We start from the raw sequence: 26,540 nt of genomic DNA, 5'->3' as shown, positions 1-26,540 counted from the left end.
GAGGCACAACAGATACACTAAACTTGAACACTAAAAACATTCAAAAAATTCTACAACATTATAGGCAGGAAACGGAGGAACAAAACCAGAGATGGAACCAACAGAAAACAAACACAAAGTGGTAAAATTACATCCAGCATATCAGTAGTTCTGTTATTGTCACAGTAAAGCAAAACAAAACAAAACAACCCCTGCAGTCCAACCATGCCATCGGAAGCTGACTCCAATGTAACACAGGTTGGTTACGAGTAAAGGGTGGGGACCCTTACGCCGCAAAAGCACCAGTAAGAACCAGCAGGACTGGCCATGTTGACGTCAAAGCACATTTCAGAAAGTTTCTCCCTGGGCAAAGAGGGGCACCGCGCGATGGCACAAGGGCACCCTCCCCAGGAAGAGAGAACCGGCCTCAATGTCTGTGCGCCTCGCTACGGGGCCTCAATCGCACGAGGCGGACGGCGTCAGAACCGAGAAGGAATGAGACGCGTCCACGGTGCAGGCGGAGACTAAGCGCTCCTCCCTCAGCGGGAGAGGAACCCAGCAGGCGGACAGGCCTCAGGATGCACAGGGACTGACACCCTCCGTGTTGGTGTGCTCGGCTGCCACAACGAAGCACCACTGACTGGGAGCTGAACACAGCAGGATTTCTCGTCTCATAGTTTGGAGGCCGGAAGTCCAAGGTGAGGGTGCTGACAGGGCCACACTTTCCAGGGCGAGACCCTTCCTTGTCTCTCCCCAGGCTCTGGTGGTTTGCTGGCAATCTTCGGTGCTCCTTGACTTGTCTCCACAGGGCCGTCCCCTCCCCGAGTCTCCTCACATCATCTTCTCTCAGGGCATGTCTGTGTCCACACTTCCCCCTTTTAGGACACCCCCTAATGACCTCATTTTAACTTGATGACCTCTGTAAGGACCCTGTTTCCAAATTAAGGTCATGTTCTGAGTAACTGTGAGGTAGGACTTCAACATATCCTTTTAGGGTGGGGGGCATACGGTTCCACCCACAACAGTTACCAACCAGCTGAATCTAACTGGCGCGTTCAGTACAGTCCGCCCGGCAACAGAATACACGTTCTTTTCAAGTTCACGTGGGGCATCCGCCACAGCCTGTGTCACAGAACAAGCCTCGGCAAACATGTCAACACTTCCAGACTCCTTCTATTTAAGACCAGCATGACCCCCAGACCAAAGCCAGGCAAAGGCTACAAAACAGAAATACAGACAAATACCCCTCACAGACAGAGCTGTGACGTGCTCCACAAGATGCTAGTAAACCAAATCAGCAATGTGCAAAATGAACACCACACCACACCCAAGCGGGGTCTACCCCAGGAATGCAAGGCTGGTTCAGTATTTGGAGCTCGATCAGTGCAGCCAGCTTATCAACGGCAGAAACAGCATAGGAGAAAAGCCACTTGGACATGTCACTTGATGCAGTAAACGCAGGTGGCAGAGCATCTGGACATGATAAAAACTCAGCAAACAAGGAGTAGAAGGAACTTGCTCAACCTGATAAATGCCACTGACGAAAAATCTATAGGTAGCATTGTACTCAGTGGTGGAAGAGGATGCCTTCCCCAAGCCCGCGAACACGGCGGGACCTCGGTCTCACCTGTTCAGGCTGGGAGGAGGGCTGGGCCCGAGGGACAAGGCAGATGAGAGGAATGAAAGGCACAGGGACTGGGAAAGAGGCATTGAAACTGCCCCTTTCACAGACAATCAGCTGAGGCATAAAATGCCCCAAACCCATACACACAAATCCAGCCAGCTTCCAGAAACAGTGCGTTTTCAACCAAGCAGGATATAAAAACAGCACACAGAAGTCAATTGTGTTTCTGAACAACAGGAACACGACTGGAAGCCAAAATTTAAAAATAACCCCTCTCTACAGTAGCTCGAAGAAGAAACGCTTCGGTCTAAACCTAACGAAACACGTGTAGGGCATGTGTGTCGAGTCCTACAAAGGGATGATTTACAAAAGAATCCAGAGATCTAAACGGAGACCAATTACGTTTCGGGACTGGAAGACTCAGCTTTGATGTCAATGTTTCCTAAATTCATCTACACAGTCAATGCAGTTCCAACCAAAATCCTAGCAAGTCTTCTCGTTACATAGATTCTGGTAAGATGATTCTAAAATTTATACCTATTGGCAAAGAAACAAAAACAGCTGGAACAATTCTGAAAGGCAAGAAGAAAGCTGGAGGGATCACACCAACTGAGTTGACCTGTAGCACATACTCCTCAAGACAGAGTGGTGCTGGAAAAGCAACAGGTGCACAGATTAATGGAACGACAGACCACACAAATGCGGCGACTGAGCACTTCTGTACAGATGCACGAAACAAGGCAAGAGGAAAGGGAGGCTACAGTGGAAGGTGTGGTCCTACAACAGGTACGCATCCACATGCAAGAAATGTGAACCCAGACTTACACCTCGCACCCCACACAAGGCCCAACTCAAAATGCAGCATGGATCGGAGCATAAATGTAAACAGCGCACGCTTCTGTGAGACACCCTGGAAACCCGTCGTAACCTGGTGGTAGGCAAAGAACTCTCAGGCGTGACACTAAAAGCATAATCTGTGTTAGGAAAAGCTGGTAAAACAGGACTTCATAAAAAAAGGCTTAAAAATGAGTAAGACACAGATACTTCACCAAAGATGTTCACCATCACTCGACGTCAAGGAAACGAGATCACAACCAGTGCAAACAAAACCCAGCGGCACCACGTGCTCACGGACGTGGGAGCAACTGGGACCAAGACTTGCTCTGGTGAGAGCGGGAGGGTGCAGCCGCTGCCTCAGCCAGCTCAAGCTGCGTAACAAAACGCCACAGACCTAGCGGCTTACAAACAGCAGACTTCTTCCTTGCAGTTCTGGAGGCTGAACTGAGAACTGAGGCTGCGAGTGGGAGCCGGCCTGGTAGGGTTGCAGACTAGGCACCAGGTCCCCGTGGGGAAGAAAGGGGCTTGTGGGGCCCCGCTTTGGGGGTACTCGCCCCATCCCGAGGCTCTGCCCTCACAATCTCATCACCTCCCGAAGGCCTCCCCTCCATCCGCCGTCGCCTTGGGGGTTAGGTTTCAGCACGTGAATCTGGAAGGGACGCAAACATTCAGACCACAGGTTCTCATGCCTTTAAACTACACTGACTGCACGAGCCAGCAGCCCGTGGGGAAGGCAAGCGAGCCCAGGCCCGGCGACAACAGAGCTGAGTCCCACAGCGGCTCTGATCGCACCTGCAGACGCCTGGGAAGCACTTGCTACCCTCCAGCAGCCGTGCAGACGGACTGCCTGTGGCCCATCCGCACCATGGGTTGCCACGCAGCCGAGGACCAGAATTCTAGTGACATCACGTCGGACCCCAGAGGCGTTCGGGTGAGCAGAAGCAGCCAGTCTCAGAGGTTTCACACTACGACTCCATCTGTACAACGTCCTTGGAAAGACAGAACTGCAGCGACGGAGAACAGGTTGTCACCATGGGGTCATAGGTGGGGGACCAAAGGGACAGCATCTAGACAGATGGTGGAGATGCCGTGTTCTGGTCAGGGCGGTGCTGTCGTCAGCCTACACGTGTTAAACCTCAGAGCTGCACCCCAAGAGCATCGTGAGCCAGTTCTACTCTGTGATAGTATTTAAAAGCCCTTAGGGAGAAAACACATTTTACTCGTAAGAAGGGTAACAAACTAGCAGCAGACGTTTCATCTGCAACAGGCCCAGGTGACACTGGACCCGCAGCTTCAAAGTGCTGGGGGAAAAAACCACCAACCCAGAATTCTAAGCCCAGATAATCAGTATCAGAAGCACGGGTGAAATAAAGACACCCACAGTCACAGGAAGGTGGTACCCTTTCTCCAGACGAGGAACACCACGGGCACAGGTCAGCTTAGCTCAAACGGCACACACGAAGCTATGACCTCTGCTGGGTGTTTTTAACTAATTATTTTGTGCAGTGAAGAGATGAGATGGAACCAAGATTCTAGCAACCACATGGGGAAGACAAGGGAGTAGGTAGGTGGTCCAATGAAGGCGTAAATGAAAGATTGTGCCCCGGGGGAGAGGCAGGGGGTGCCACCTCTCTGGGAGATAACGGGGTGGGTGCTCCTCCAGCAGTTTCCAGGGGAGGCACCGCTGTCCATACTAAGATCTGCACGCGACACCAGAGGGGGAACCACGCTCCAGTCCATTACCGTGTGTGGATGGAATGCGGTCCATCTGTACAACGGAGCATCGTTCAAGCTGCGGAACCTTGAAACCTTGATGCTCCGAGAAGTCAGATGTAAAAGGCAGGCTGGATGCATCCAGCTATGTGAACGTCTGGAGGTGAGCAGGGCCTGCTGCTCCCTGGGCTGGGCCAGGTGCCATACCAGGCCTGCTCCTGGTCGCCCAACTGAGCACCCCTTTTCCCTGGGTCACTGGTTTCCCTGCGGATATGTCTCCATGGCAGCTCCCAGTGAGGGGAGAGGGGTGGCCCCCGCAGATCCGGGTGGAGACTCTGCTCCCTCCTCCCGAACCCTGACCCTGCCCTCCTGCGCATCACGATGCCTCTGTGATGCCTCTGCGAGCCCCCTAGATGGAGGACCCCCCCACTGTCTGCAGTCCCCGAGCCTCCCTCCCGGGGCCGCCCTCCCCCCAGCCCCTCCGCGGGTGAGCACCTTGCTACTCCTCTCACTTCACTGCAGTTTCATTTTAAGGGTAAGGAAAAACACTCACTCATCTCCTTGGTCTAACCTGGACTGACCTAATGGAAAATACATGCATCTATACATATACATATATACGTATACACACGTGTGCACAAACACCATTACACAAATACATTTCCAATGTAAAAACCCAGAACGTTAAAAACAAAACTTTAAAACCATCAGAACAGTGTTTTTCAAGCCTGGGGAAGGTTAGGGTTTCTGGAACACGCGGTCGGCGGCAGCACTGTTGACAAAGGAGAGGGCCCAGCGCCGATGGTACGAGGCTCCCACCTCTGCACACACCTCCACACAGTTCAAGACACGCTCCAGGCCCAGGTCCCGGGAACAGTGGGGACTCCACCAGGAGACGCACGGGACCCGCCCCCACAGGGGTCCCGGGGGAGCAGGCAGCCTGCAGTGCTGGGAACACTCCTCCTCAGGGAGGTCTGCGCTGGGGTGGGGACATGGAGGGAGGTGACAAGCCGGATGCCAACACGCCAGGCTTTACAAAGTGGAGGGGGAGCTGCCTGCAGGGAACTCGGTGTACGAGACCCAGTCGGCTCACAGATACGCACGTCTTACGAGTGCCCGCCAAGACGTACAGAAACAAAAATTACAGCTCAGAACCCTGTGAGGACGGTGCCGTGGGCAGCTTAGGTGAGACAACGGAAAGGGGGTGAAAGGACTTCAACTTTCCTGCAACGTTTCTTTTTAATTAAAATACGTACATGATTCAAAATGTGCACAACTGTTAGTTCCGGGAGGTGGACACACGGAGCTTTTTCACCGTTCTCCGTGCGTTTCTACGCCTAACTCCTCAAAATAGAGAAGTGACTGACGTCGAGGGGAAGACCCCAGACTCTGGAGTCGCTCCCTCCTGGTCACCAGTGTGACCGGTGGGGACAGCTGCTGGCCAGCACCTGAGTGGAGCTGCACCCGCCCCACACCCCCAGCCAAGACCCAGCCCGGGCCCAGCAGAGCCTCTGAGCTCAGGGCGCTGCCTGCAAGTCAGGGGCTCCCTGTCCTGGAGCAGCAGCCCTCGTCAGGTCCCCAAATGCAGCTGAAGCCACTGGCCATTCTCCTAGGCCCAGGGGGTCCCTGCATGAAGGGACGGGCAGGCCAAAATGGGGGGCGCACACGTGGCCCTGCTGCAAAGACAGCCCCTAGGAGGGCCTGAGGGATGAAGAGCGCCCAGCGAACAGCTCCAGGAGAGAGAAGGCCGATTTCACCAAGGCCCGCGGGAGCGAGCGTGGAGCGTCTGGGAACCCACGTCACTGCTCAGGGAGCTGGGGAAACACAGCAGGGGTGTGGAGGGCAGGAAGCCAGGCGGCCCTGCCAGGGTCCCCACCGCCCAGGCCAGAGCCAACCAGACACCACTCACCACAGGGATTTCAGGGTTTTAGTGACGCCTTCTCCACGCCTGGTGGGGCTGAATGCGGCCCCGTGTGCTGCCGGGCCAAGGACTCGAGGCGCCCTCCCCCACGGTGGCCTGGCCTGGTTGGCAGCCAGGCCTGAGACTGTCCCTCTCTCCACAGGCCCCTCACTGTGGCCGGGGGGCTGCCCACCTCCCTCCGCTCACCGGCCCTGGCAGCCCCTGCGGCACCCCGAGCGCACTGAGCGCCCGCACTGACCGCCTGCCGGAGGCGCACGCAGGCCCTCGGCCCGCCTCCCGCAGCCCGGGGCTGGGCCCTCTCCTGGGAGGCAGCCCCTTCCCAGGAGGACATGAACTCGGCGGGCGCCCGCCCGCCCGCAGCGAGGCGCGGGCCCAGTGCACTGGCCCCTTCCTGAGCCATGGCCCCGAGCAGGGGAAGTGGCTACAGCCCCGTCAGGTCCACGATGGCCTTGATGAAGATGGCGTCGTCACGCACGTAGGAGCTCTTGGCCTCCATCTTGGAGATGGGGCAGAAGAGCGGGCAGCCGCTGGCGATGTTCATGTCACTGACCGGCCTCTGGAAAGAGGACGAGGTCACGTCGGGCCTGAAGGCATCGATCACGTGCTCCCGGTTGTTCTGGTCGAGCAGCATCAGAGTCACCTGGGAGGACAGCACCAGTGAGCCCCAGCCGGCCCGCGCAGGGAAGCCCCTCGGCTGCTGCGTGCTGGGACCACGGCGTCAGCCCCTGTCCGGCAACCTGCACCTGTTCTGGTGCTTTCTGTGCGCTGACGCCAGGGACCCGAGCTGACACCCAGCACCACAGCCCTGCGTTCACCTGTGCTTTTTCTTAACAACACCCGACTGATGATGTTCTCTCACCAACGGGCTCACACAGCCGCCCCCCAACCACCCCCTGGGCAGCACTCCTCAGGGAGAGGCGGGGCTCGGCTCGTGCTCTGCAATGTCACAGCGTCCGGCTGCCCTGGTCCCTGGAGCACCAGCCCCCACCCCAGTGGCTCCGCTTTCCAAGGGATACGGCTGCGCCCTCAGGTAACGGCTCCCTCCTTTAAAACAGTCTCTAGGGGTCACTTCTGACTGCTGGTCCTGACGGCTGTGAGGCCAGTAGCCGGCCTGGCGGTGTGGCCGGAGAAACGGGGCCGCCCTAGCCCTCCACCGTGGTGACTCCAGAGCCTGAGTGCCTGCCCCACACCTGCCACCCTGAGGGCCTCCCAGGTGCCCCCAGCCTCGCGCACCTTCTGGTTGAAGGGCCACCGCAGGAGAGCGTCGTTGGGGCCCTTCATCAGCACGAAGAAGAGAGACAGGTGCGTCCCGCGCCCCGTGCCGTCCCCGTTCAGGTAGGCGCGCAAGCACATCTTGTAGCCGTACCTGCTCGTGTAGAAGGCTGCGGGGGAGGCACCGGTGAGCCCTGCCTGCAGGCTTGGCCTGCCCGCCACCGCCCCGGGCACACACTGGAAGGGGCCTTTTCCCTCCAGGTGTGCAAAGTTGGTTGCTAGTGAAAACAAGTTTCTTTCGGAAAGAAAAGTCACGATCAGCAGCAGCACTTTAAAACCCCTGCCTATTTGCCACACTGGCCGTGCTGTCAGCTGCGAGCCAGAGCTGCAGGGCCGCCAGGATGGCAGGTCAGCACCACCGGCTGGGGCTCTGGGCAAAGGGGCCGTGTCGGCCCAGGCCCAGCCCAGACACACCGGACATCCAACAGGGTGCGGAGAGAAGCAACTGCCAAACACCGTGACAGCTGCCTCTTAAGTAACAAGACACGACCCCGCGGGCAGGCGGCCTACAGACCGCATTTCTGACTGCTTTCCGGCGGCACCTCCGCAGCCCACCTCCCCTCAGGGCCCTGCAGCCCAAGTTCGCACCCGAGATGCGCCAGGCAGGCCAGGCCAGGCAGCCTCTGCCAAAGCAGAGGCCCCTGCCCACCCGGACCCTCCCTTCCTGCCCCATCAAGTCACACAGGAGGAGCGCCTGCACCCACTCAGCCAGACTTGGGACATGCGACTCCAACAGCAGGTTCACTAGAATGAAGGGCACGTGTGCACAGCCCACCGACCGCGGGGTCCACCACCGGGGAGGCGTGAGCAGGGAAGACAACGGCCAGACGGCCGCCGTGCACACAGTGAGGGCCTCACTGGGGGCGCCGGGGGAGGGACTGGCAGGAAGGCAGGGGCCCCCTCTGCAGAAGTGCCCTGAGAAAACCCCCCGAGCGCCCCCGACAGTCAGGGACGAGAGAGGCTGAGAAACGGCAGCACGTGAGCCTCGCCCAGCTGTCCTCCTCCTGGTCCCCATCACTCCGCCTGTGGCCCCACAGCCGGGGGGCGCTGAGGGGAGGCCGGCTCGCTGGGAGGGCCCGGCCTGGGGGACTTGTCACCCCTCACCCTCTCAGAGGCGCAGCTGCTCCTGGCCTCAGCAGGAGGCAGACTCTAGCCTGGGGGACACGGTGTCCGGGGCACCCAGCGTAGGGGGACAAGTTCCAGAATGGCACCTGGGGAGAAGATAGCAGGCGTGCGGCCCGCCACAGCTTCCTGGCGCTTCCTGGCGAAGTCAGAGATCTTCCAGATGAACACTCCATCGAAGGTGGATGCCTCCATCTCGTGGACCTTCTGCTCCAGGTCGGCCATCGCCAGGTCCTTCAGGCCAATGCTCCTCTCGAGCTGCTGCACCTGCAGCACCAGGGCCGTGAGGACATGCCTGCTGGGCAACGGGCCAGACAGGGCCTCCACGGAGACCACCTCCTGTCTCGCAGGACTGTGGGTGCGCCCACCTCCCCCCAAGTCTGCCAAAGGAAGGGAGGGCCTCTCCCAGCGCCCCAGCCTTCCCCTGGTTCAGTTTCTCTCAGATCAGCTCCACACCCACAAGACCCTCAACCTCACAAGGAAACTCGCTCACAGGACCCACACAAAGCCCGAGGCACATCCCCACCGCTACATCTGCCCCCAGGTTGGAGAAGAGGCTCCACTGGCAGCCTGTCTAGGCCCGAGTCGGGTCCCTCAGGAAACGGGGCTCAGAGAGGGGCTCCGCTCAGACACAAGAGGCACAGCAGAGCACGGAGAGCGTGCTGGAAACCCAGGCGCTGCTCTGAAGCCCCGAGCCCAGGCACCTGCCTGACGGGGCCCGGGCACCGCAGGCAAGCGCCCCCCGCCCCTGGGCACCAACCTTGTTACTCAGGGCTTCGATCCGGTCCTGGTCCAGCCGGTGCTGCCGACCACAGGCCTCAGCGGTCACGGCCACCCTCTCCACCTCCCGGTTCAGCACGCAGACGATGTTCTCAAAGGTAGCCGTCTTACGCTCCAGGGCCTCGCACCTCTGCAGTAGCTCTGCGGCCGCGGAGAGCCCCATCCCCGGGCCCAGCGTGATGGCGTCCCAGCCACCCTGCTCGCCCTGGCCGAGGAGGGGGCGGCCGTTTCCGGGGCGGGGCCCGGCCTCCAGGAGGGCGCCCAGCAGCATGGACAGGTGCTCGCGGAGATGCTGCGCCTCATGCTCCTGCTGCTGTTCGCCCTCCACCTGGGGAGGCAGGAAGGAGAGGCTCGCGACACTGTGCTGCGTTCAGCCCTGACCCAGGGACCCCTGAGGGGTCGTGGCCCTCAGCAGGCACCAAGCACCCAGAAAGCGAGGAGGATACGGGGAGTGACTTCTCCAGCACGTCTACCTGCCAGCATCTCGCGTGTCCCTGAACTCAATCGTGTTTGGAAAGCAAACCTCCCGACACTGCAGGTTGACAGGGAGGAACGTGCCATTACAAAAGCTGCCCACGGCTGGGGGCAAGGGGGAGGGGGTGAAACGCATCTTCCTCAAACAGTCCTTGTTGTACAGATCTGACTTGGCAGCCCAGTCTCTTCTAAGCCTCCACAACAAGTCTGAAAAAGTCAGAGAGTCTCAGAAAATCTGAAGGAAGAAAGTAAGGAACCTCAAGAGGCAAAGTGCTCAGAGCATCTGGGACCACCTGGGACCACTGGACGCTGACGTGGAAGGTAGGTCAACAAGGTCCATGACCTGCCCTCCGTGGGACCGGACACGTGACCAGCACCGCAATGCCCAGAAGCAGGAGGTCAAACACTGACCAAGGGAAAGGAGGGGCACTGGCCATATTCACCATCCGCAGAGAAAACAAAGCAAGACACTGTAGCCAAGTGTCAGGTCACCAAGTGACAACACCGCCAGGACTGCTGGCACTGGAAACGCCACTGGGGTATTGCTGGGGCAGAGGCCATGTGCCAGTCTTTCTGGGCAGCCCTCGGGGGCGATGAACAGTCCAGGGAAGGAGGGCAAGGGCCAGGTGGACAGGCGGCTGCCTGGTGAGCATGCACTCGGGAGGCGGGTCAAGGCCCTGGGAAGGTCAGTGCCCTGGAGGACGACCAGGCTGGGGACCGGCAGAGGAGCGAGGACAGAGACAGCCGGGACACACCACGCAGGAAGGCCACGCAGGCCAGAGGTGAGGCAGTGGGCCAGGAGGGTCTGGGACCTGTCTGCAGGCAGACTGAACGTGACATGGGACACACAGGGGAAGGGTCCAGAACGACCAATGGGCTTCTGGCTGGAGCAGCTGGGTGAGCTAAGGGGCTCTCTTGAGGGAGGTGGGAGGACTGGGCAGAGGAGGGCATCACTAGACCTCAGGGAGGCGCACGGTGTGCTGGGCGTCCTCTGCAGCTGAGGTGGCCAAGCCAGGCACCAGAGACCACCTGGACCACCTGGAGGATGAGTGGACAGAACCCACCCGAGGGCCAGGCTGGGGGTGGAGTGAAGACTGTGTCCAGGAGGATGCGGTCATGTCTGCCAACCTCTGCTCAGGAACCGGGAGCTCCCAGGGGACCGACTCAGCGCCCACCCAGCCCCAAGAGCCCCACCAGAACCAGACTCACCATCTCGGGGCAGCCAACAGCGTGGAATCTGCACGGGACTCGGCATTTGCCACATGTCCTGACGTGGTCCTGAAACTAAAGGGCCTGATGTCAACCGCCATCACTTCTCTGTTCCAGTCACTCACCCCTCCTAAAACCCAACCACCTGTTCCCAAAGCAGCGGTGCACACGCACACGCTCACGCATGTAACATATATGCACGTGCTTGGGTGCGCGCGTGTGGTTCGAAGCGGGCTGACAGCCCGGGCATCTGCAGACTGAGAGCCTCACACATGCAGGCCATTTCAAATGCCCTTGGAGACCCTGTCCCGTGCCTGTCCCAGAGAGGAACCTGCGTCTCATCCCTCACAGGTGAGTTTGACACCTGGGGCCCTGGGGCTGCCAGCCTGGGCCTCCAACCAAGCCCGGCATGAGGAGCGGCGTGACGCGGGGGCAGACACCCACCACGGGCCTGCTGGCCCACGACACCAAGACCAACAGAGCAGAACACGAGACCAGATGGCAGCCAGCCACACGGACACTTGGTTCTGACCCGGTCACACCATGGCCAGTGCAGACAGACAGACACTGTCAGAAGTAGGGGGAAGCGGACGAGCAGCCACTGGCCTCTACCTGCCAAGGATGTCAAATGTGAGAAAATCAGACCTACACTCGCAGGAAAGACAGGCTCAACTCTGGGTCAAAATCCAGAAACAATGAAAAAAATCTTGAACCGTTCCCCATAACAAAACAGAAACGAAGCAAAAATACCACTCAGTAAAATACAAGGCTGAACCCCCGACACACACAGAGCTCCAAGCAGAGAGAAAAAAGAGGCCGGGAGCCATGCCAACAAGCAGGCAGGGGCACGAATGGGTCCCGGCAGGAGAGACGGATGAAATTTAGGCCAGAAAGCCCTCAGTCACAGGCACACCTTGAGAAACGCCCACGGAGCCCAGCCTGGACACCGGGCGCGCCCACGTGTGGGGGCCCGCGGTGGGTCGGGCACGGCGTCTCCCTGCCGACGCACGGGTCCCGGAGCCCCGAGCTCCACTCGGGCCGCGCGCCTCCCCAACTGCTCAGACGCGCCCTTTTCCTACTCTTCACCGTGGAGGGCTGTAACCATCTGACAACCTACCCGACAATTACTCTTTAAGGAGCAATCTTAAGAGCTCAAAACAAAAGGAAAGAAACGAGCTTCGTCGGATGCTGACAGCTGCCTCTCCTGAGAAAAGGCCGCTGGGCTGGGCTTCAAACAGGCTGCATGAGGAACATCCTCCCAGAGCGCCAAGGGCTGGAGGGACACCGGTCACCACGGAATGAACTCCTGGAGAGTCAAGAGTGACGCAGGGGCCATGCCCGTGAAGCTATCACCCAGCGGGACGCTAGATGCGCCCCACGCCACCACCACAGATGGACGTCCTGCAGCACCAATGGCTACACACACGCGCGCGCGCGCGCTAACAAACTTGGCAGGGACCAGACTCCAGCTCCCGGAGGCCAAGCATTTCAGGCGGGAGGCGGTGCCAGGCGAGGGGGTGGGGGCAGGAAGAGGCGAAGGGAACCCCGCCACCACCCCCTCTCCCCAGCTCGGCCACCTTTCACCCACGGGTGACTCCTATGACACCTCCCCCCAAACTGCTGGAGCCGTGGGCCATCCTGTAGGTGCCTCATCGGTCTGCAGGGACCACTCACTCTCTCACGCAAGATCTTCTTCTTGCCGCAGCCATCGCAGGTCAAGGGGAACTTGGGGCAGACCTGGTGGTGAGCCTGCAAGAGACACGTGGGTGTGTTGGAGCCCGAGGCGGCCGTGTGATGCGAGGGCCAGCGCCCATCCCCGGTGCTCTGAGACGGCTTGGCACCGGGGGGCTGCAGGTTGAGGGCATTCCCTCATCTGGCAGGGCCCTGGGACCTTGCCGCTCCACTCTCGCACAGCAGAGCCAGGCAGACGGGGAGCGCCGGCCTGGCCTGAGGAAGGAACCTCAGGAGGCACAGTGTCAGTGGTGGGGCACCTGAGCAGCCAAGGTCTCCAGGAGGGGCCTCATGAGGTGCGCAGGGCGGGCTCCCTGATGGGCTGGGCCCAGCTCTCTCCAGATCTGACGCTTCACGGGTGTAAAAGACACCTCGGGACCCAACTGGCCAAGTGCAGAATGACCCAGCTTCTTCAACAGATTAAAGAAAAGGAAAAAAAGACACCCACGGGGAACCACTGAAGATGGAGATCTGCAGACAGTGGGGGAGCAGTGGGTGTCTGGGTCCTGATGCACCAAGTCAACAGACAGATGCCAAAAACGTGGGCACCACGTGAGCCGCCACCTCAGGAAGCACATGAAATTCCAGGCGTGACAGTAACATGTGACAGCTCCACGGATGTACACCCCACCCACAATGCCTGAGAAACACACTCTGAAGAGTTTTCGGATGAAGCCTCACGTCTGGGGCTGGTTCTGTGTGAGCCGAGGGAGGCCCGAGGCAGCCAGGCACATGGCGAAGGCGGCATGAGAGAGAAAGCGTGATGTGGGTGACATGGCCTTGTGCCGCCACCCACTGCGCGACAGCTCCTCCAACACCGACAGCCTCGGAGAGTGGCTGGCCCTGCCCTCGGCCCAACCCAGCTCCCCTGGGGGCAGGCCGAGGCCCCTGGCCCTCACCCTCACGTCGGCCGAGCAGCAGGGCGCCCTGCAGTGCCTGCAGGTGAGGCTCCTCTCCGGACACTCGTGCTCCAGGTGCTGCTCCTTCTCGCCAAGACGGACCAGGCCCTTGCACGCTGGGCACTCGGTCAGCATGAATGGGCAGTGGCCCTCGTGGCAGCTCTGGCAACAAAAGGAGCAAGGCATTGACAGAGCGCACGCAGGACTCAGGCCACCGCTGAGCCTGCAAGGCCCCGGGTTCATCCTCAGTGCTGGATTGCGGGTCCCCAGTCAGCCACGTGCCGCCCCCACTCCAGTACCCCCGCTCTGGGTCAGGGATCAGGGCCACATCCACTTGGGTGCACCCCACCCACAGGACACACAGGGGACAGTGAAGGGGCCACCAGAGGGTGGGGACGAGCTGCAGAGGCGAGAGCAGAGGGAGCAGGTTCTAAGTGGACAGAGGGCAGAGGAGTGACACCGTGGGGGCCGCAGTGAGAAGCAGAAGGAAGCTAAGGAGCCTCGGGTCCCCACGCCAGGCTGAGAGTGCTGAGCCAGGGGGAGCCCAGCCCTCCTGGAGCTGAGGCGGGCAGGGCACACCTCAGGAGGCAGGGTCCCAAGCCTGGGGCTCTCTGGGACGGTCGGGCAAGGCCTGGGAGGGAGGAGCGCGAGGGTGCTGACTCCTCCCAGCCACGGGCTGATGCTCAGCTTGGGAGGCTTAGCTCGCGAGTCGGGGATACAGACCTAGATCCGAATGCAGCCACGTCCGTGGCTGCTGCTTCACTGCCCAGAGCTGGCAATGCACTGCTTCTGCGGCCCTGAGTGGCCAGTGCATGAGCGGGGAAGGTGGGAGGTGGCGGGCTAGGAGGTGAGAAAGGGTGGGGCTTGGATACGCAGGAGCCAAGGGCCAGGGAGCGAGGGGACCAAAGTTCTACAACCCTCCGGAAACAGAGGGCGCGGTGGAGAGCGAGGAACAGGAGACGAAGGTCTGTTTGTGGCCTGGCCCCCGGGACCCCACCAACACTCAGCCTGAGCACAGCCTCCCTGGAGCCCCGGGGCACCCACAATCTCCCAGCAGACAGGGCTCTGGCCTGGCCACACTGAGTACGTAACAGATACCAACGCGAACCAGAGAGGAGTCTCAAAAATGGCCATGGCTTGTGGAGCAAAAACTATACTTGGCTACATGGACCTGATTAAAGCATACGAAGGCGCTGGCGGGTGAGCGGCGGGCAGCTGAACAAAGACTGGAAAGTGAGGGGCGTGGGCCACCCCAACCACCCAGCCCGCACCGCTCACGTTCACCCTGCGCATCTGACACCCAGGACGCTCCAGTTGCCCCGGGTTTGGACATGGGGCAGGATGAGCCCCTCAGCTCCCACTCCCGCCAGGTCGCTTAGAGCAGAGACATCAGTATTTATTCAACCAGAGTTCAAACTAAACGCCTAAGCATTTTCACTCTGGTTCCCTGGGACGTGTGGGGGACCCAGCACCCGACTCTGCTCATCCTGCAGCTGCAATTCCCCATAACCTGGCCCTCCCTTCCTCCTTCCCTCCCAGCCGGCCAGGCCACCACCCCTGAAGCCCCAAAGCCCGGAAGAGAGGCCCGTCCCCCTGCTGCTCCTTCCACTGCAGCCTGGCTCCTCTCTCCCAGAAGAGCAGCCCTGGGGCTGCTATGACGACTGGGCAGCTTCTCCATAAACAACCTTTAACTGAACTGGAGTTTTTAATCACCGAGTTCTTAGAAACACTAGACATCACTGCAGAGGAAAAACTTATTCAAAGACTAAGCAGGATTTTCCCCATCTTTCCACACTTTCAACAGCTCGGCCCCAGCACCAGCCTTACCCAGCACCGCCCCAATTATGAGCAACCCAAAGGACGGACGTGCCGGCTCAGAGCTGAGAGTGGGGCCACCATCATGTCAAGGTGGCCACTCTCACCCCAGCCGGTAACCTTTACAGCCGGGAGAGGTTTATCAACACATCAGGGGCTGCGGCAGCCGGAGCAGTGCCGCCCCCACGTGACCAGAGCGCCCTCCCAGGGACTTTCCTGAGCTCAGGCGCAGCCAGGGACTTTCCAGCCTGCGTGCCTGCACCCCCCCACCAAGAACCACAGAGCCGCCACTAGCACCACCAGCCTGGAGGCGGCAGGAATGCTGGAGGAATCGGGGGGGGGGGTCACCCCACCCATCCCCAGGGGTCTTTCAGTCCCATTGACAGCCTGAGGGGCTCCCCACCCTCCCATGAGAGACCCTACCCCAGGTCCGCCCTCTGTTCAACGTCACCTGCCTGCCCCTGGGCAGCACGGTGGCCCCTGGGCCATCAAGGCCTCTGTCCACGGACTCAGACGCCCCGCTCCCAGGAAGGGAATGGAAAGGGCGCAGGAGCCCAGAGCTGCTCCGCTTCCAGGCCCCAGCGCCTATCAGAGGAAAGCACAGGTTCCCATCCAGCCCACAGAGGCTCCTCCCAGACACAGCCTCAGGTTCTCCAGCCAAAATGCAGCTGAGAGCCGAGGTGGTCAAGGGACGCTCAGTGCACACGGCTGGGAGCACAAAGGGAGACGCCTGCCAGGAACCCAGGACCCCAACTGCAGACCCACAGGCCCTCCCCTGGGGTCAGGACTCAGTCACAGGCCAGTGCCCACCCCACGGCAGGGAGCCTTCTCCGTGGCTGGGGCAGCTCTGGGCGTAGGAGAGCTGGGGTCCCACACAAACAGCCCTGCCAGCCTTGCCAACCGGGGCTGCACTGGACGGCAAGGAAGCCTCCGCACTGTAAGGGCCCCATTCCTCTGAACACAGGCCCCCAGCCCCGAGGGCCCCACTCCACTTCCTGTCTCCATGGGTTTGACTCCTCTACGACCCTCACAGGGGTGGACCCCACAGGACCGGTCCTTCTGTGTCAGGCCCCCTTCGCTCAGCATGACGTCCTCCAGGTCCGTCCTCACTGTAGCCTGTGAGCTCCTTCCTTTTCAAGACTGAATACGGTTCCACGGAGTGACCAGCCCACATCTCGTTCATCCAGTCCCCAGCTGGTGGGCACTCGGCTACTGGGAACAGTGCTGCTGGGGACACTTGTGCACAAGCACCTTGGAGATGTCACTTTTAAAGGGCACTTGTTCATCAGTAGAGCCAGCGGCCAGCCTCCCAAGCAGGCTCTGGCAACTCGCGGCCTCCATGCCCAAGGTCCAGCCGCCGGAAGCCAATCACACAGAAGTGCCCGGGTGCTGACACAGGGGCCAGGCAGCCTCGCCTGGCAGGGGGACCAGTCGCATGAGAACGCACGGCAGCCACTGCCTGTCGCTGGCCAGGGGCACCTTCCCGTGACCGCAGGACGGTGTGCAGGTCACTTCTGCACCTTCCAGTGTCAACACCATCCAAGAGAGGAAAGCCCTCGTCTGAAGACCACACAAAATCCTACCAGCGAGAAAGCTAGTTTCCCGAAGGCAAACGGCGCTCTCAGGGCCCACGCCAGGGCCCGGCCCGCGCTGCCCTCCCTGCCCCGACGCCACGCAGTGACTTGGAGTGGGGAGTACTGAGCCCCAGGCCACAGCGCCCAGCCCCACGGGGTCGGCTCCAGGGTCTAAGGGGACCTGCACCCTCTTCCACAACGTCAGATGGCTCTGGGGGGGGGGCAGCCCCAGGAGGCCGGTGGGCGCAGGGCGGCCCCTACCTCGTATTCTTTCAGGGTCCCCTTCCAGGTGCAGCCGTCGCTGGGACAGACGGCTGGCAGGCTCTCCACCTCCCTGCGGGCGGCATTGTCTGGGAAGGCCTGGGGGAGAGCGTCCCTGCAGGTCAGCCTCCTCCCTGTCCCCCGTCGCCCACCCTGCGCCCCACCCCACCAGCCATCGGGCTGGACTGGGTGGCCTCTCCACGCGACCTTGCGGAGCCCAGTCGCCCCAGCCACTTTGCTCCGTCAGCACTACTCAGGGAAAGGAGCGCTCTGCCCAGCCCACCGCCGCCGGCGCACTCGCCGGCGCACTCACCGAGCTGCTCTCCAGGATAGAGACGCCGTCCTCGTATATGCCCTCGTGCACGCAGGCAGCACAGTTCTGGGGCCCGGAGCTGGGGGGGGGCGGTCCCGCTGTGAGGCCCGGCCGAGCTACGGATCGGGGCTCATTGGCCGCCGGCAGACAGCGAGCACGGAGCTCTCCCTCCGTCTGGGTGCCCCGCGAAGGTGGAGGCCCAGGGCCGGGCCAGGGCCCGCCTCCCGGCCCTTCGGCTGCCACTCGCCAGGCGGGCCCTCTGGGGGACTTGGGGACTCACACGGCCAGCACAACGGGAGCAGGAGTCACAGGGCACCTCACACTGTCCATTCCCATGTTAAAAATGAGGAGGGGGGAGGGTACAGCTCAAGTGGTAGAGCAGGTGCTTAGCATGCATAAGGTCCTGGGTTCAATCCCCAGTACCTCCTCTAAGAATAAATAAACCTAATTACCTCCCTCCAACAAAAAATTTTTTTAACTAAAAACAAAATAAGGAGCAGGGAAACTGACCTTCACAAGATGCCTCATCACGCCCCACCCCCGGAGCAGGCCGTCCACACGGCCCCCATCTGCCCACCCACAGCGCCGCCTACCTCAGGATGCTGGTCAGGCAGCAGGAGCAGTAGCGGTGGCCGCACTGCGCCTGGAAGGGCCTGCGCAGGACGTTCTTGCAGGCCGAGCACAGGTACTTGTCCTCCAGCCTGGTCCCCAGGAGGGCCTTTGAGAAGCCGGGCTGCAGCAGGTCGAGGGAGCCGGGAGGGGTCACGCTGGCTGCAGCCATTAGCGCCGCGGCCCGCGAACCGCCAAGCCCTATGGGAGAGGACAGCGTGTCACCGCAGGGCCCGTGGGTGCTGGCTCCAGAGAGCCCTCCGGGAACCCTGCCTGGGTGGGGGTCTGGGCCATCAAGCCGACACTCTGCAGAGCTAGTCCAATCTACTGCTACAAGTCCAGGAAGCAAGGCACAGCCGGGGCGGCCTGCCTGCGTCGCCAAGCAGGCACCCACATGCCCACCGCAGCCCTGGGACCGGCGGGCTGCGCTCAAGGCCATCCAGCCCGGGCCTCTGTGCCCCGGCCAGCCTGCCGTGACCCGCAGACTCGGCACGAGCCTGCCCCTGACTGCGGTCACGGTCCGGGATCCCTGCACCTGTCTGTCCCAGAGGCCACTCAGTGAGCGACACACTGGCCTGGCAGGACCTTCCCTTTCCCACCTGGCAGCCCTGAGATCGGGGCGCAGCCTGCTTCCTGCCACTGCTCCTCACCCATCCCCGCAGCCAGTGTCCCTCTCACTTCAGAGCCACCCTCTGCCATCCACCAGGCCCTGGAAAGGCCCCAAGGCAAGGTAACTGGGCTGGGCGAGTAGGGGGAGCGGGTTCAGAGACTTGTTCATCACCCACAATCTTGAAAAGCAAAAGATGGGTATAGCTCAGCAGTAGAGCGCGTGCTTAGCACACACAAGGTCCTGGGTTCTACACCCAGCATCTCCATTAAAGATACACTGTGAAGACAAATAAGCCTGACCCTCCCCCCAAAAAAGTTAAAGAAACTGTACCCACTGACCCTGGAAAAAGGACGAGCGTCTAGCAGCCCCCAATGCAAAACAGTCACCTCAGAGATACTCTGGAGGGCACCCCGGGGCACCCCACACGTCTGCTCAGGGATCTGTGCATGCTCAAGCCAGGAAGGAATGAAGGGGACAGGGGTCTGTCTGCCTGGGCAGCGACGACACGCAGGAGGCCGTGTGTACTGTCCCAAGCGGCCCTGACCCCGGGACAGCGCAGACGGCGCACCAGCGCCCGGCTGCTTTGACAGCTGTGGTGCTGCCACGTACGAGGCCTGACTCCGAGGGCACCCACAACGTGCAGGGCGTTTGCACAACCCACAGCCTTGCGTCCAGCCGCCCCACAGAGGGGGCGTGTGCCCAGGTTGCCCGGGGCGGGCACACCTGTCTGCTCTCCCGCACTCTCCTCACACGTGCGCACACCTGGTCCCTGGGATGCATCCACCCCTTGGACAACTCGGGACTCCATCCCTGCAAGCCCGCAGGACGTGTGAGTGTGAGCACTACAAGGTGCCATCATTAAGACCTTTCGGTGGACGGTGTGAACAGAAAGTCCCGAGTGCTCAGTGACGCGCTCAGAGCGCCGGCCAGCGCGAGCTCCCGGCCAGGCTGTGCCCGGGAACTCTGGTCCCTGCAGGCGCTCCCGCCTGCGTGAGGGCCCCCTACGTTCCTGTCATCTTTTGTTCTGATCATCCTACTAAACTGACTTCATGAACCATGAAGTGGTTTAAAAACCACGGTTCTAAACTACATGAGAGAGAGGATTTTATTTTTAAGTATCACTAGCTTAAAAAAAAAGCCACCTCCTTTAAGTGAAAACTGTTATAAAATGTTAAATACGATGAAAACAAAGTGCAAAGGATTCTGACTGCAGCCCTGTTTACACGGGCAGGGCTAGAAGGCAAAATAAAAAATGAACCTCACACGGTGTGAGGATCAGGGAGACACTTGTCAGGCAGTTTCAAAAACTGTTCCCAGCAGATGTGTGGAGAGACGTTCGTGTCCCACCCTGACTTCCCGCCTGAAGGGGGCTGGCCAGGGAGAAGCACTTTTTGGCTGATGGACCACAGCTTCTGCCGCACACTGAGCGCATTTTATTAATCCATCGACATTTACTCCTGTTGGACGTAAAAGAACCACAAAAGTGATCTCCTTCTGGAGCGATGAAAAGCGGAAAGGCTCCCCCCCACACACAGCGGGGCTCTGCGGTGGGGCTGGAGGGCGGTCAGATGCTGACAGCCCGCCGGTGCCCCTGCCACACCCTGGGAGGTCTCAGTGTTTCAATCCTTGAACGTTTTATTCAAGTCACACTCATAAAAACACTTCAGCCCTAAAAATTGTGATGAAAAACATCAGAGACTCAAAAGCGTTGCTGCCCGCCGAAACTGTGGAAGACACAGCGAGCCTCTGGTCCTCTCTGAACTTCTGCAGGGCCCACACACATCCACCCCTGAGATGACACAGGGCTGTGGCTGTCCTTCGTACTCAGGGGAACAGACGGGGAGGGTCAGATGCTCTGAGCCTCCAGTCTGGAACCAAAACCCCCTACTGGCCCTTCCAAGCTTCAGTTTATTTTCTAAATTCTGACTCTCAGCTGAGATGGTAAAAAATACGAACTCCATCCATTCAGAGAGACTCACCTGGGCGTGTGAACAAGTGTTTCCACAGCCCGGCCCCGACCTCACACCTAATTCACTCCCCAAACATGCTCCAGACGTGAACGCACTAACTTTATACAACTTACATCTTGTCAAAATGGCATTTCTACCAAATACGAACGATGATTTGCCGAGTCAGTCTGATATGTGAAGCATGAGGACAGGCAAAGCAAGTCTAACACAGCGGAAGCCGGGGCAGCAGCTGCCCGGGGTGTGACGTGTGACACGGGACACACGTGGTCTTCTTCCTGGCTCCCGACACCGAGCACCTGAACCCCGGGGCTTCCCGAGGGGTGGGGACGGGAGCCCCTCTCACCGCCACCCCTGTCTCCAGTGGGGAGGAGAGACAGAGCGACTTAATCGCTGGTGATTTAATCAGTCGTGCCTTCATGGTGGGGACCCCACAAGCCCCTAAACGATGGGGCCTGCACAGCAGCACCTGGGGTGACCACGCTGAGGTGCTGGGAGGGTGGGGGCTGGAGGGCCATGGAGGTCGCGCCCTTCCCCACACCTGCCCCTGTGTCTCTTCATCTGGCTGTTACTCAGGACTCCTTTAAGTTCTGTGAGCCCTTCCAGCAAATTACTGAACCGCAGGAGGGGTCACGGAAGCCCTCAGCTTGTGGCCAGTTGGTCAGAAGCACGGGAGGTGCTGCCTCTGGCACCTCAAGCGGGTAGGGCAGTCTTGTGGGACCAAGTCCTCCACGTGAGGGGTCTGTGCTGACTCCGGTGGCCAGTACCAGAACTGAATTAAACTGGAGGACACCCAGCTGGTGTCCACCAAGAAATGGAGAATTGATTGGTGTGGAAAGACATTTGGAGTCAGAAACGTGAGTAGACAAACAGGAGTTTTCCACTGAGAAGGGTCAAAGTTGGTGAGGGACCTTCCAGGGTGCTGGGATGACCATGTGCGGAGACAGGAGGGCACCAGCCACACGCTCAGGACGCGCACGCCCTGCTGCACATACACCTCATTTTAACAAGAAAAAGATGGACTTTCTATTCCTGGAGAGTCAAAAAAGATGGTGAAATCCCTACGTATGGCAAACGGTACGTGTTTATCCAGAGTAACCCTGCCTCACAACGTTAACAACGGCAGGGCAACTTCAAACACAGGTTTTCACACAGAAGACCTGCCCCAGCGGGGGCTGGAGCTAGCTCCCACCTCCGCCCCCCAGGAGAGTGGGGGCGCCCAGCACCCCACTGCCACTCTGCCGTTTTCTTGGCTGCAGGCCCCCTTCACAAGCTGAGACCCCACCTGGGTGCAGGGCCGGAGGACCTGGGGGAAGGACCGTCCTTGCAGGAAATCATCGAGACCAAGGCTGAGCCAGAGGCCACCGGGCAGCGGGGCACCAGCGTCCTTGACATGGTGCGTGGGCATCGGTGACTAATTCTCAGAAGGGGAGGTGGCACTGTCACAACCCCCGCGTGCTGCCTGGCTGTGCATGGGCCCTGAGGCCTGGAGGCCCACTTGGGCACCGAACTCCTGCTTCGGCCCGCGCCGTCTGGAGCTCAGGTAAGGCCGGTGCGACAACGCGGGGCAGCACGCAGTCTGCTACCCAGTAACGCCGGCACCTGTTCCCGCCTGGCCGTCCCCTTCCTGACAGTGCCAGCGCCTGGTGCCTGGTTCCGGAAGCCATCAGCGTATTCAGCTTCTCTCATTAAAAGCTGGGCTAGCAACAGGGAGAAGGTAAGCGAGCACGAGGCCTCCGCCTCGCCTCGCGCCCACCGCGACCCAGTCAGGAAGCCCACCGGCTCTGCCCTCCACAAGCATCTGCAGCTTGATGCCGGGTCAGGTCGGGCCCCGGCCACTGCCACCGTGACCTGGCTCACCACAGGGGTCTGCTGAGGCCCCGCAATACATGACCAGGACCCAGGTTCCTCCCTCAGGCCTCAAGGCTTCCAGGCTGCTCTGCCATCCCCAGCTCCACCTGGGGTCCCCGCGCTGGGCAAGGCCTCCTGAGACAGCCCTCGCCAAGACGGAGCCATGCCAGCCCTCCTCCTGCGAGGGCACCCCCACCCCCGCTCTGCTTGGTACCAGGCACTGCAGGCCTGGGGGCAGGAGTGGGAGGGCGGGGAGGAGGGAGCCAGGCCTGGGCAGGGCTGCGGGAGTGCCCTCTGCTCCCTGGACTCCCGCGGTCCGCTGACTCCCACACCATCTGTCTGGCCCTTCTGCCCCGCCCCACTCCAAGCAGGGCGCCCGTCCTGGAACCGGCACCTGAGGCACCCCATCCCTCCGCCTCGTCCTCCCACCCCTGCTGCGTATTCGCCTCCCCAAATCACAGAAGTCCACAACACCTGCCCCAAATGCCATCTCCAACACCTGCGGGGACCTGAAGGGGCTCGGTCTCCACTCTGCTAAGCCTGCTCAGAGCTGGCACATCTCAGCCCAGACCCAGGGGGCAGCTTCTCCTGAGCGTGCCTCTGCCCCTACCCCCAAGGCTCAGCCCCTCGGTGGCACAGTGACATGCCCTCCCTCTGGACACACAGCCCAGGTGTTTGGGGAGGACAGGCTCAAGCACAGGACAGGCACAAGGCATGCACCCCATTCTTGGCATGGCCTGTGGGACCCGTGGGTCATTTTTCCGGGTTTTCTCCTCTGGACTTTCCTCCCCTGCTCCTGTGCGCTCACCATCCCTCCAGGAAACCCACCTGTCAGGCTGCGATCAGTCCCTGCTGGGGCACTGACCACGCTGGCGGGGTGAGGGCTGGCATCTTCCACTGCCAGGAAGAGGCCCAAACCTGACTCTCAAAGCAAAGTCAAGAGGCCTTTTCTTCCTGGACTGTGCTCTGGTCCGCAGGTTACAACCACTGCTGCAACAACCTGTTCCTTCAGGTCCCAGAGGAACGACATTCCTGTCTGTCTCCCCAGAGCGAGCAATCCAGTGAGGCACACACGTGACCTTCACTCTACCTGTCGCTCCGCACAGATGTTTCCAGGCCCCTGCCATTGGTCACGTGTGGAGCTGGGGAGACCGAGGTGGCATGACTCCCCATGCAGTCCATGGACCAGGGCCACACGGCACAACGCAGCCTCAGGTGGCAGAGATCTAGGACACAGGGTGACCTTGGAAGGGCATGTGGTGCACGCAACCCCGGTGTGTTAGGAGGCGCCCACAGGCTCTTTCAGGCAAAAGGACCAGAGGGCACAGAGGCCCAACTCCCAGCTCCTGCCTTTGGGAGCCGCAGCCTCAGCGGACTGGGCTACGCAGGAGGCAGAGGCCGAGGCGAGGGGACGGAGGTGGGGGGAGGCCAGGCTGAGGGCTGGAGGCAGAGAGGGCAGCTGCTCAATTGTGTGACGACACTGCTACTGAGTGCTCAGGGAGCTTCTGCTCCTTAGAAAAGACTTCAAAAAAGCGATTCTTACAATTTTTTTTTGTTTGAAATTCAAACAAAAGTGAACTTTGCGGTATGTAAATTAGACTGCAATAAAACTGTTGAAGGAAGAAAACCAAAACTCAAGCAGCAATTTCGGATTGGCTGGGACCTCCACCTAAAGCTAGGAACTGTGAGTCCTTAAACATCGCAGTCCTGGCCGATGACATGTGGCCCCTGAGTCACGCAGGGCCAGGCGTGGCCTGCGCGCCTCTGCTGTGGGCTGGGAGTCAGGCCTGGCACGCCCCCCTGCTCTGCTGGACTCGAGGCCGGGGGCAGCGTCTGCTGTCACAAGCGCAGCTGTCCCGGGTCTCCACTGTCCCGGCCCATCATGAGTCGCCGTGCCTCCAGAGAGCCTCTGGCCCCCCGACCGCAGAGTAGCCTTCTGAGTCGCCCCACTCCCGGCTCCATCCCTCCGGGCAGCTGCCAACTCTCCGGATCCCGGAGGCACGGGTGCTCCGACCAGTGTCCTCATCTTCCTCTCCGCATCCACCTCGGGGCTCCTGTCCAGCATCGAACAGGCACGCGGCTCCCACAGACATAGGGGCGGCGGCCCCAGCCCCGCTCGCAGGCTCCCCCGCGCGAAAAAGGCCGGACAGGCCCCCCGACGCCCACCCCACCGGCTCGGGGCCGCGGCCGGGAACTGCAGGGTGGGCGCGGGCGAGTCCCCGGGCGCAGAGGGACAACCGGCGAGCCCGAGGGCAGGCCGCCCGGGAGCCCGTCCAACCCCGAGCGGGTGGGGAGGCCCCCCGCGGCAGGAAGGCGTGGGGGCCGCGGGCTGCAGCCGAGGCTCCGTGCGGGCAGCGGGCGGCGGGCGGGGACCGCGCGGACCCCGGCCCGGGACGCCGTGGACGCCCCGGCCGTTCGCGAACTTTCCGGCGCCGGCCCCGCTCCGACTTTCAGTTTCCGGCTCCGAGAAATCCCCTCGGGCCCGCGGGCGGCGGCGGCGGCGGCCGTGCCCTCGCCCTGCATCCCGGCGCCGCGCGCCCCGCCGCCCCCGCCCCTCTACCCTGACCAGCAACCCCGACTCGCGATCCGACCCGACCGGACCCGACCCGACCCCAGCGTCCAGACTCACCAACGGTCCGCGCGCCCGGAACTACTCGCCCGCCCGCCGCCGCCGCCGCCGCCGCCGCTGCCGCCGGCCCGCCCCTGAACTCGCCTGACGGACTGACGCGCGGACCTACCAGGAGCGCGCAGGGAGCCGCAGCGGGCGCCGGTTGGCCAGACTTCTCCCCCGCCCCTGCCTCGGGCCCGCCCTCCTGACGGACTGACACAAAAGCCTACCAAGTGCGCGCAGAAAGCCATAGCGGGCGCCGACTGGTCAGATTTCTCCCCTGCCCCTCCCATCTCGAGCCCGCACTTCTAACGGACTGACACAAGAGCCTACCAGAAGCGCGCAGAAGCCGCAGCGAGCGCCGATTGGTCAGGGCTACCGCGGCGTGGGCACTTAAGTCACCCCTCCGGTTGTTTCCGAGCAAAGCGCGCCGGGAGTGGGGTAGCTTCCCGCCTGTAGAGTTCCCGGGTTTCCAGGCTTCTTGCAGCAAGACCCTGACTTCTCCTCGCTTCCGCGGGAGGGTCAGCCCCAGACCAAGGGCACTTTGCGCGGCGCCCGGCGCGGAGTTGGGCCCCCATGTGCGTTACATTCATGAGAAAAAGCACAGAGACGCTGCTCACCTAAAGGGTATGAAGGCGTGTGCGGTCTCCTTCCAGGTAGTGAAACGTTCTGGAACTGGAGAGTGGTGATGGTTGCCTGACGTTGCGAACGTACAAATGACACTGAATTACACGCTTTAAAATGGTTTAAATGGTGACTTTCATATCGTGAGAATTTTACCACCAAACGAAACTAAAAATGCGCAACGTATGGCACTTGGAAACACACGGAAACATCTAGAAACGAGGCGGTGGTCTTGGCCAGAAAAGCGGGGACAGCACCAGGAGGGCAGAGTGTTGACCCCACCACTGCTGCTAAGCATGTGATCAGAGAAGGGGCCGCTTCCTTATCTGCTAAAAGAGAGTCTGGACAAAATGGACACTCTACCGGTGAACATGGGCTTTCTGAATACCTGAGGACAGCGTCTCCTCTCATGCCAGCACCCAGCAATGTGGACGGCTCTCCTCATTTTGCAGAAAAGGAAACAGGCTCAGAGAGGCAAGATTCCTTGCCCAGGTCACATAGCACACTGGGCACCGGACCTCAGGGGGATCATCTGAAGCCACGCGAACGTTTCAGGGACCGAGGAACCCATACCAGGCAGGCTTTGAAGTCACACGTTTAAACCATCTGTACTTTGGCCAGCAGAGCTCACAGCACACTGCAAGATCATTCCTTGGTTTGGAGTCGGAATTCCCCCGTCCCAAACTCCCCCGGCCCTGGGATACAGCAGCGAGGCTACCCTGCGTCCAACACAGGTTCCATGAACTG

At 60.8% G+C, this 26,540-nt stretch overlaps 1 protein-coding gene across 2 annotated transcripts; it reads right to left on the bottom strand.

Moving 5' to 3' along the window:
• Positions 1–5,367: 5,367 nt before the first annotated feature.
• On the bottom strand, positions 5,368–25,490 carry TRAF2 (TNF receptor associated factor 2). 2 transcript variants are annotated; one of them, XR_012072372.1, is made up of 12 exons: positions 25,191–25,490; positions 18,118–18,334; positions 17,525–17,603; positions 17,212–17,310; positions 13,562–13,723; positions 12,606–12,680; positions 10,932–11,006; positions 9,229–9,576; positions 8,558–8,735; positions 7,308–7,456; positions 6,063–6,714; positions 5,368–5,967 (listed from the first exon to the last, which is right to left on the bottom strand). XR_012072372.1 is itself a non-coding variant. In XM_072960543.1 (11 exons), the coding sequence occupies exons 2-11, from the start codon at positions 18,303–18,305 to the stop codon at positions 6,496–6,498; spliced, it is 1,572 nt and encodes a 523-aa protein (XP_072816644.1). In that variant the 5' UTR covers positions 18,306–18,334; positions 25,191–25,490; the 3' UTR covers positions 5,368–6,495. The 2 variants fall into 2 exon arrangements, 1 of the variants encoding a protein (XP_072816644.1); XM_072960543.1 differs by having other exon boundaries at positions 5,368–6,714.
• Between the last annotated feature and the right edge of the window lie 1,050 nt (positions 25,491–26,540).

This window comes from Vicugna pacos, chromosome 4 (genome assembly GCF_048564905.1).
Source record: "Vicugna pacos chromosome 4, VicPac4, whole genome shotgun sequence".
NCBI classification, from domain to species: domain Eukaryota; kingdom Metazoa; phylum Chordata; class Mammalia; order Artiodactyla; family Camelidae; genus Vicugna; species Vicugna pacos.
The sequence above is the reverse complement of the archived record's forward strand: the minus strand, read 5'-3'. Positions and strand labels throughout refer to the sequence as shown.

Excerpts from the sequence above, each read along its gene's own strand:
- TRAF2 (XM_072960543.1), bottom strand. The coding sequence starts at position 18,305 with ATGGCTGCAGCCAGCGTGACCCCTCCCGGCTCCCTCGACCTGCTGCAG. Across the intron at positions 13,724-17,211 it reads GGACCCTGAAAGAATACGAG|AGCTGCCACGAGGGCCACTG; the intron begins GTAGGGGCCGCC and ends TTTTGTTGCCAG. Across the intron at positions 9,577-10,931 it reads CTGTTGGCTGCCCCGAGATG|GTGGAGGGCGAACAGCAGCA; the intron begins GTGAGTCTGGTT and ends CTGCCTCCCCAG.